The sequence below is a fragment of the Rattus norvegicus genome, chromosome 15, assembly GCF_021556685.1.
Source record: "Rattus norvegicus strain SHRSP/BbbUtx chromosome 15, alternate assembly SHRSP_T2T, whole genome shotgun sequence".
NCBI lineage: Eukaryota > Metazoa > Chordata > Mammalia > Rodentia > Muridae > Rattus > Rattus norvegicus.
In genome coordinates, this window is record NC_141548.1 from 31,965,760 (window position 1) to 31,975,891 (window position 10,132).

Genomic DNA, 10,132 nt, shown 5'->3' on the forward strand with positions numbered 1-10,132 from the left:
ACTTGAAGCCTTCTTGTCTGTGAAGGTGCCTCACTTCCTTCCAGCAGTCGTCTAGCCTGGGCTACATGGCAAGTTCAAGGCTAACCTGGGCTACATAGAAAGCTCCCATCTCCAAAGTAAAACAGCCTTTTGTACTCCTGACCACAAATTTCTTCCTTCTTATTCCTCCTGAGGAGTCTCTGTTGACTTGATTTTTTTTTTTGGACAGGACTTCATGTGCTCCAGGCCAGTTCCTTTGGCTTTTGATCCTCCTGCCTCCACGTCCTGAGTACTGAGATTCAGGGCATACACCCCACATGTGCAGAGGACCAAATCTTAGGTTAGCGTGTGCTAAGAAAGCAGTCCAGTCACTGAGCTGCAGCCTCCCTCTGCTCCTTCCCAGGGGTGCGAAAGGGACTCCGTTTCTCACTGTTAAGGGAATCCCCAGTCTGAGGGGAGGTGACTAGAGTGCAGACAGCTCTGGCTGCTTTTCCTTTCTTCCTTTTCCTTTTTCCTTCTGTTTTTGGTGGTTTCGATTGTTTATTTTGACAGGGTCTCACTCAGTAGCTCTGGTTGGCCTGGAATTCACTATGTAGCCTCCAACTAGAGATCCTCCTGCTTCTGCCCCACGACTGGGCCTAAAGGTATGTATGTGCCACTGGACCTACCAGAGCTCCGACTCTGTCTTAGCTCTAACAGGGCCTCACTAGTGTTGTAACCCCGGACAAGTTATGAAGTCCTCAAGCACAGTCTCCCTACTGTAAGAGTTAATGGTTGACAGCCACTGCTCATTTTCAAAACACCCAGTCCTGCCCTAACTGCGATTTTCTTTCCTTTTTCATGTCCCTCGGTATTAGGAGTGGAACAGCGTGTTACTTAAGAGGACCTGCACGGGGCTTCCCGGAAGGCATCCTACTGGAGTTCCTGCAGAGGCCTGCCCGTGCTATACACACTTGCTTCTCCACACTGAGCTCCCACTTTAACCTGTTCCACATTGGATACATTCCCCTTTTAAGTACACCACTGTCAATGAAAGAGATTATCTTGGGGTTGAGGATTTAGCTCAGTGGTAGAGCGCTTGCCTAGCAAGCACAAGACCCTGGGTTCGGTCCTCAGCTCCAAAAAAAAAAAAAAAAAAAAAAAAAAAAAAAGAGAGAGATTATCTTATCTTAATGCACACGCTCGTTATAAGTATACGCATGTGGGTGCTTTTGGAGGGTGTGAGATTCCTGGAGTTAGAGTTACAGGCAGTTGTGAGCAGACGCACAAGGTGCTGGGAACCAAACTCAGGGCCTCTGGAAGATCAGCAAGCACTCTTTGGCACTGAACCATCTCTCTAGCAACTAAAGTTAATTCTGATAGCTCCCGACAACACAACCTTAATTGCTCCAAACACCTACCTTGCAGTTGTAAGAATAAAGAGAGACAAAGCGTGAAGCACCTAGCAGGGTCCTGGCCCAGAGCAGGCAGTGAGTGACATTTCAGGGCAGGGCACAGTGAGAAAGGCGATGTTGTTACTGGCTTCCTCCACAGAAGAAGGCCTTTCCCCAAGAGATAAAAGGACAACAAAAGGGAGGGAAGCCCAGGCTATGATATGCTCATTTATTCAAAATGTCTTTTATTGAAACAGAATGAAGAGCGAGAAAGAGCAAGGTCTGGGAAAATGTCTTTGGGCATAGGATGGATCCCAGACCTAACGGTTATAGCGAGATGCTATCCCCGTCCTGACTCTTGCTGATGAAGTGAACAGAAAGCAGCGGGGAGGAGAGGGGGTTGGGAATGGCACTCTGAGCTCTCCTAGATGGCGTGAGGCGCCTTGGAGCCTTTTGTATGTACAGGGTGGCCTTGCCTCTCCGTCTATCTTGCTAGCCAGCCCTCCGTCACCTTTCTAAATGGCCAGCCTCCCACCAGGCTCAGAGGCTGCTTAGAGGGCAGGATTAGGAGTGGCTAGCAGGGGGACATGGTCACAGCGGTTAGGAGGTGGCTGCCTCAGCAGGGAAGGCCGACGGCACAGTTCCCCATCCCGGAGTACCTCTGGCAGAAGCTTGCGCTTGGTCTCTGGCAGCAGCATGATGCTAAGGATGCAGAGGAGGGCACAGGCCGCCAGTACCACATGCTGCAGGAAAGCTCCATGGCCCATGTGGAGGCGCTGAGCTGGACAGCTCAGCCCTCCAAGCGCCCCAAGTGCCATGATAAGGCCCAGGCCACGGCCCCTGAGAAACGGGGAGAAGGCACTGAGCCTATAGCTGTGAGCCTCACCTCAGCTCTACCCCTGACAGCTTCCTTTCTGCATCCTTCATCTCTACCTCAGCCAAAGTTCTCAAGGCCTGGCTGGCCCTTCTTCCCCTGCCATCACCCCTCTCCTTACCGGACAGTGGTGGGGATGACTTCAGCAGCAAGGAGGGTACTGAGGATAGCAGAAGCTTGGGAGGAGAAGAGTCCGAGGACCGAGAAGGTTGTGATGGCAGCATCGTTCAGATCTGGGGACCAAAAGGTCTATGAATGGAGGTGGGGAGCTCACGCCCAGCCTAGTCTCCCATATTAATCTCTCGGGTCTCGGGGTTGGGGATTTAGCTCAGCGGTAGAGCGCTTGCCTAGCAAGCGCAAGGCCCTGGGTTTGGTCCCCAGCTCCGAAAAAAAGAAAAAAAAAATATCTCTCGGGTCTCAAACCCTCTGCTTCAGGCTCCTTGGGCTCTGGTGCATCAGTAACGGAATGGAGGGAGAGATAAATTTACACAACTGGGCAGCAGTCTGGGAAGGGTCTACGTCTTGGAAGGCCCATGCCTTTCCGAGACACCTCTGTTGAGAGTCCCTTACTGGGCCCACGAGGTGGAAAAGAGAGGATGCTCACAATCCCACAGGCCCAGCAAGACCAGGGATGCAATCCCCGTGAGAGTCATTGAGAGAAGCAGGATGCCCCGACGGCCGAAACGGTCCACGGTCACCCCCAGGAAGACGCAGGCCAGGGCTGCTGTGCCGCTGGCCAGAAGAGAGCACAAGTAGAAGTCTGATGGGCTCCCTCCTCCTCCCACAGGCTGGTAGCAGTGGCGAATGGCATGGGCGATAAAGCTGTGCAACAGGTCGGGGAATCAAAGAACAGCGTCTGAACCCCAATCCGCAGCCTCCCCGCCCCCCCCGCTTCATCCTCTGCAGGCTTTCAAGGGGCTCCCCACTCCCAACCAGCCCCTATCCCAGCTACTGGCCTGGCCCTCAGTTCAGACAGCCAGGCTCACTTGGTGAAGCCCAGGATAAGCAGATTTTTCCAGATGTTTCGGTAGTTGAGGAGGGAGGCGAAGGAAAAGGTGGACGTTGTGGGGAGAGGACAGGTATTCTCCAGCTCTTTGGGGGGAAAGAGAGGAGCCGTTAGAAACAGCTGAGACCCCCCGTGGGCTCCCACATCGAGGTGGAGACCCTGGATGGGGCACAGCTACAACCACACGGAAGTCATCACAGACGGGGACCCCCATGCTTCTCACCCTGCAGGGCTTCCTGGGCCTCTTCTCCCAGCATCTGGCCATGGGGCCGGTTTCGCTCAGCCAGGATCCTCAGCACAGACTGGGCTTCCTCAATCTGCCGTTTCACTATCAGCCACCGTGCGGACTCCAGAAACAGACCGGGCCAGCTACGGGCAGGGTGGTAGAGTGGATTTAAAGCCCTCTTTCTCTGGATGAAGGGACGGGAGGCTACCACCTCTGAGGGACCGGGCAGTTGGTGGTGAGGAGTGGTTTCTGGACTATGGGCTATGCTGGAGATAAAGATGGCAAGAACCAGGCCAGAGGTGAAGGGTGATACTGACCCATAAAACAGGAAGAGGATGCAAGGAGCGGTGATCATTCGCTGCAGGAACCGCCAGTCCTTAGAGACAAGGGCCAGGCCCAGGAACAGGAAGTGCCCTCCCACCCCTACCAACTCCCCTGCCAGGGCCACCCGAAGCCTCTGGGTTGGGTCGCACAGCTCCAGGCCTGGAGATACAGATGAAGGGAGGAGAGCCAGGGAATAAGGAGGTGTGAGAGAGAAGAGGAGAGGGAGGGGAGGAAAGGACAGAAAGCGAAGTCAGGCCCCAGCAGAGGCTGCAGCCATCCCCTACCGCAAACTGACCTCTGGGTGGCAAGGAGGAGGAGCCTACACCTACTCCTCCTCAAACCTAGCTAGACTTCAGGCTCAGAGCCGCCTGGGTGCTCAAGATTCTTGGTTTGCAAGTCTTTTTATATTCCGTCTCTTATTTGACCTTCATGTTGACCCTTGTCCAAGGTCACACAAACTTCTCAGGATTTCACTTAGGATGGGATTTGAGACAAGGTCTCACTTGGACTCACAACCTTCCTGCCACAGTCTCCCAAGTACTGGCAGTACAGTATGCTGCCACATATGGTCAATATTTCAGTTTTTTTTTTCTTTTCTTTTTTTCGGAGCTGGGGACCAAACCCAGGGCGGCCTTGTGCTTGCTAGGCAAGCGCTCTACCACTGAGCTAAATCCCCAACCCCCAATATTTCAGTTTTTAAAACGAGGCTCTATTCCCTGACAAAAGTAAGGCCAGGTCAGGATTTTAAAGATTACAGAAGTGGGAGGACGGTGTGAGAAGGAAACAGCAGGACCCCCTGCCTGGATCATTTAAAAGGCCTGGGCAGGAAGACAGCTGAGAAACCGGACAGCTGAAATCTGGGACCCAGGGGTGGTGGGAATGACCTATGACCTGGAGATGCAGAAAGGTAGGCACGAGAGCCAAGGCAGAGTTCTCTGGCAGGGGCCACTTACGCATCAGGTAGACACCAAGGTCAACGCCAGCCAGCAGGAAGCCCAGGAGGAATCGAAGAGTCATTATGCCCGTGGAGGAGCCCGCAGCAGCTCCTCCCACTCCACAGGGGCCCACGAGCCCCAAGGTCAGCAGTACAATCCCACGACGGCCAAACCTGGAAAGTAGGGAGGGCTGCTGGCCACCGGGACTCCCTGACAGAGGAGGTACTAGACGGAGCCTAGCTGCCTCCTTCAGAGCTGAGATGAGGATGAGATGCAGGGAGCAGGAATTGTAAGGAAGCCAGAAAAGACGGCAAAGTGGTTGTGGTGGTGCACACCTCTGATCCCAGCCCTTGGGAGGCAGAAGCAGAGGCAGGCGGATTTGTATGACTTCAAAGCCACCCTCAGGAGTTCCAGGGCAGCCAAGACTACTACACATATAGACCTTATATAAAACTGAAAGGAGAGGAAGAGAAAGAGAGAAAGAGAAAAGATGGCAGGTGACAGTGAAGGGGGCTATGCATACGTGATGTCCACTACTGGGCAATGGGCTCTAGCTATCGTTCGTCATAACTCCTGAGGACAGGGCTATCTGTCAGAGATTAGGACATTTAACCTTGGGTGTGAGATCAACATGAGGGGAGGAGAATGAGATCCTGCTTAGGGGGCTTGGGGCCTTCATCCTTGTTGGTAGAAGCTTTCGTGAAAGGGGATAGATCTTGTCTTGCTCAGATCACCGGGATCAGTCAGAGGTGCTGGGTGTCACGGATCTATGCAGGGGGAACACCTGATCTGGGAAGTACCCAGTGGCTACTTGTATATGCAAATGCTATTTACTCATCAGCGAAGACACAGCTGTTGTCCTTTGGGGATAAGGCCACTGTTCATAAAGTTGGGGCTTGGGTAGGCAATGAGATGAGCCCCTTGGTCAGGAGAGGAGCTACTGATTCAGGAGACTGGGTCTATTAATCCACGGGACTAGAATACTTATTTTTGGAGAATTGATTCTTTAGTGGTGGAACAGTTGAAGGTCTTAGTGTAGGTTGGTGGGTGCCAATGGGGACAACTAGGTTAATGTATGAGAAGAGACACCTCGGATAGGGAGATGCCACTGGCTATGGTGGCTGTTGGAAGCTGATGATGGTCACTGATCTCAAGCCAACAAGGACAGGGCTACTAAGCTACTCATTGCTGGGAGGTGAGGAACGGTCCTTGGGGGATGAACACAGACAAAGTCATGGTGCTTGGTTAAGGCTATTTTTCATGGTGATGAGCTGATTTGATTAATGTGGTTAAGGCTTCTGACTGTGACTAAATTATCCGTCACTGAGAATGAGGCCACTATTCCATAGGAAAGAGGCTTCTGAGGCTTGGGGGTAGGCTATCTCTCTGCGGGTTTAGGGCCACTGGCCCACGGGTGTATGTGGTTATTAAGTAGTGAAGATGGCTACTGGTTTTCAGGAACCTGACCACTATTTAAGTATTAACTTACGAATCACTCAGGCAGGACTGTAGACCACATGTGGTGGTCCTGGTTTTCAGCAGCAGAGGCGATAAGGATGGATCTATCCAGAGGGTTAGTAGTTAGCAGGATGAACCCCTGCTCTTTAGATGAGATCCCACTGATATGTGGAAGTGGGAGTTTGGGTCCAAGAGGATCTGAAAGCTCTGGCCAGTCATGAAGATAGAACTGTTGGTTTGTGAGGCTCTCCCCGAGTCGGAGCTCCATGGTGCATTGGCAGGAAGTGTTACTTCAGAGTGTATCTAGCTACACTCTGAAGAGTTACTACAGAGTGTTCAAGTGTAGGGGATGGGGCCCTGGTCAGAGATGGGGTCGTCCGTTCCTGAACTTGACTTATCGGCCAATGGGAATAGAGCTGGTTATATTCTGGAATTAACATTTAAGTTTTAGTAATGTGGCCACCGAGACGAGTCAGCTATTAGCCAGTGAAGATTGAATCTAGGATAGTAAGGGCACCGAGAGGGAGATGGGACATGAAATGTTTTGGCCGAAGAATCGCTTGTTAACTTTTGAGATGAAGCCACTGTCTGATGGCTACAGATCTTCTGAGAGGGACTGGAGTAATAGGTCACGAGTGTGAGGTCATTTCCTTGTGTGGAAGTGGGTATAGAAGGTGTATTTCTTGATGGGGGACGAAACAGTAGTTACACAGGAGTCCAGAGGAGACTGCCGAGTGTAGACAAGGGAACCATCCGTGTCCTCTTGCAAACCCAGCTGCTTGGGCTAGCTCTGTCAGCAATCCCTCTTTTCTATCAGCCCTACCTCCCCCCCCACAACATCCTCACCTGTCCGCGGGGTAACCGAGGAACAGGTAGCCGGAGGCAAAGCCCAAGATGAAGAGGATCTGCTCCAGGATCACCTGCCAGCCCAGGTCACACACCAGATCCCACTGGGGACGTGAGAGTGGTGCAGTCGCATGAGGCCGGGTCCTCGTTGCCCTGGCCCGCTCCCACTCCAGGTCCCGCCCGGCCGCCTCACCTGGCCGATGGCATTGGTGGTGAGCACGGGCAGTCCGTTGTAGTCCCAGTCCTTCAGGCAGTGGTTGAAATCCGGTGGGGCGAAGCCACTGCACGAGGGGTCCGTACTGGTGACGACTCTGCTGGCGGCGCTGGCTGCTAGGGCTGCGCCGGCGACGCTGACGCCGCTGGAGTTGGGGGGCTGCTCCCAGCCCGAAGCGTTGGGGGGCAAGGCGCCGTAGTGGCAGTGCAGCGGGGGCGCCAGCGTGAAGATGGGGTCTGAGGCCATGCCCAGCGCCACGAAGAGCACGGGCAGGCAGCACAGGCCGAGCTGCAGCTGCTGGCCGCCACCCAGGGCCCCCACCTGGGCGAGTAGAGCCTCGAAGCTGAGGGGGCCCGGGGGCGCGGCCAGCGACAGGCTGCTGCCCAGCGCGTCGCCCTCCCCCTCCCGCCGGCGCTCCCGCTCACCCTGCAGCTGCTCGGGGGGGACCGCATCTCCGAGGCTCCCGACCTGCTGTGGCGAGGGGTGGGGGAGAGAAGGTGAGGCGGGGGAGGCCGCGGGCACGCGGGGGCCGCGGGTGGGAGGCGGGGCGCGCGGCACGGGCGGGGAGAGGTCGCCGGAAGCCCCGGGGCACAGACACTTACTCCATTGGCGCCGGGGGCGATCTCCACGGTGCTGTCGATTTTGTTGCCGCCCCCGCCATTGGGCTCGGGGGTCCCGGTGGCTACTCGGGGAGCCAGCTTGCCGACCGCTGGGGCCCTGACGGCCGCGCCGAGAGAATGAGTTGTTGTCTGGCCCAGCTATGTGCAAAGGGCTGGGACGCCGAGGGCCGGGAGACCCCGCTCTGCAGCTCTGCAGCCGCGGGCGCCTCCTCCGTCTCTACGGTCGCTGCGCTGCTTTCCCCTCCCCTTCCTCCAGACTCTCCTCCCCTTCCCACGTCAGCAGAACCTGGGTCCAGACTGTTCGTCAGAGATAAAGGGGGGGGCCAAGGCCCCCGTGGAAGGAGGGGCTGGGGTCTCCGTCGTTTGTTTTTTGGGGCTGCAGGCCATTGCGGTTTAGAAAAAAGGTGAAGGATATTGCGGGGACAAACGCCTTAGATTCCTCCTTTATTCCAGTTCTTCCCCGTCACTCATTCATCCATCTGCTCTCCACCCTTCCACATTAATTTTATCGATAAAATGTATTAAGTGCCTACTGTATCCTAGGCAGTGCGTGAGGCCCGAAGGATTATAGGGTGGACAAAATGCCCTTAGAGGTGGTTTCTAGAGGAGGCGACCGTGTAATTCAGTAATTGCGGTATGGTTTATGCAGATGGAGGGATCTGTTGGCACCTTGCTTCTGCTCTTCAGCTTCCGTTCTCCTCAGGGGAACAAGTCTACGTTTCCCCACACCTAACTTGGTTGGATCACCATTTTCCACACGTTTGGCACTGCTGACCACCTCTTCTAAACTTCCTCCCTTGACTGCCAAGTCTCACCTTGTGGCTTTTTTCTTCTCTTCATTTCTCCATGGTCGTCACATGCTCCTCCTCCTCCTCCTCTTCAGCGTTTATACCTTCCCATCTCATACCGTTACCTCCCTGCTATCTGGATTAGACACCATCGGCCCAGACAAGACCTGATTCCTATTCCCACCTCTTCTCAGGGTCCCGAGTCAGTGAAGCAACCTCTTGGTAGCCCCACATATGCGTGAATGTCTCTTAGAGGCCCCAAGAGCACAATCATGCAACACCCTCCCCGTAATCTGGGTGTCTTCTAATGCTTCCCTCTCTGAGAGAATGGCACCCTCACCATCCACCTACGGCCCGTTGTTTGGTGTGTGCCCTTGGAATGCCTTCATCTCATGCCAAGGCCCTTATAAAACTCTTCCACAGTTCTCCACTTAGCATGTGCTGTGGGACCCTTAGTTCCCGACTGATGTTCTGGGTCCACTCTTGCTTCTCTCCATGTTATTTATGGTGCAGATGGAATGATCTTTTTAAAAATGCAGGTGCTTAATTTTTTAAAAATGTATTGCCGTGTAAGTGCATGATGTGTATGTGTACATGCCAGGCTGCGTTGGTTGACGGTCAGAGGATAACCTGAGCATTCTTGTCCTTCCATCTTTTCATCAGTTCTGGAGAAAAGAGTCATTTCCAGACAGGTCTGCACGCTGACCCACCATGCTAGGGTCACAAACGGAGGCCTGATTTCATCTCTTTCTTACTCAGCTGCCTTCAGTGACGTCTCTTACCAGGAAAACTACTCTAGACAATTCACACGTGGGCCTACATGCCTGGTCACATGATGCCGTAGCTACATTCCACCTCTCTGCCCACTCTTCATTCCGACCACCTGGCTGGCTCTCTTCATTTTTCCAGCATCCGAGGGCCTTTGCACAAGCTGGTTCCAAGGCCTAAAGGCTTCTCCTTTAAGGTTCCCACATCCTGTGGCTTTCAGTTCAAGCATCTTTGCCTCAGAGAAGCAACCCTGACCCGACGTGCTATCCAAAGTGTGGCTGATGGACCCACGGCATCCACACCACTTGAGAGGTTGCTAAAAATGCACAAATCTTGGCCTCATCCAGACCCAGGAACCATAATTTTCAACCAGATACCTGGACATATATGGGTATTGAAGTTAGGTATTTTCATGGTTATTCCTCTTAGAGATGTAACGTTTGCTAGGTATTTCATCCTCAACCCCAGGAAAACCCAGCAAGGAGTATCAAGTCTCGGCAATCTTTCACTTCTCCTACAAACGCAACGGAAGCCTGCGCCACAGAATCACAGCTTCATTACTTCCTCTGTTCAGAAAATTTCCAAATACAGTTCTTTTCTACTGCAAGTGACCTTGGAACACCCTCCCCCCTCCCCCCACACACCTCGTGTCTTTCAGAATCACTATCTCTTATAGCCTGAGCTCCCTGGGACCAGTTGATCTCCATCCTTCTCTTTATCT

At 53.7% G+C, this 10,132-nt stretch overlaps 1 protein-coding gene across 1 annotated transcript; it reads right to left on the minus strand.

Moving 5' to 3' along the window:
• Nucleotides 1-1,561: 1,561 nt before the first annotated feature.
• On the minus strand, nt 1,562-8,074 carry Slc22a17 (solute carrier family 22, member 17). The gene is given in 10 exon segments (NM_177421.4): nt 1,562-2,192; nt 2,348-2,459; nt 2,831-3,048; nt 3,213-3,318; nt 3,456-3,601; nt 3,776-3,941; nt 4,736-4,890; nt 7,022-7,125; nt 7,215-7,706; nt 7,838-8,074. Coding segments are annotated over 10 exon segments (1,884 nt in total). The 5' UTR covers nt 7,934-8,074; the 3' UTR covers nt 1,562-1,903.
• Between the last annotated feature and the right edge of the window lie 2,058 nt (nt 8,075-10,132).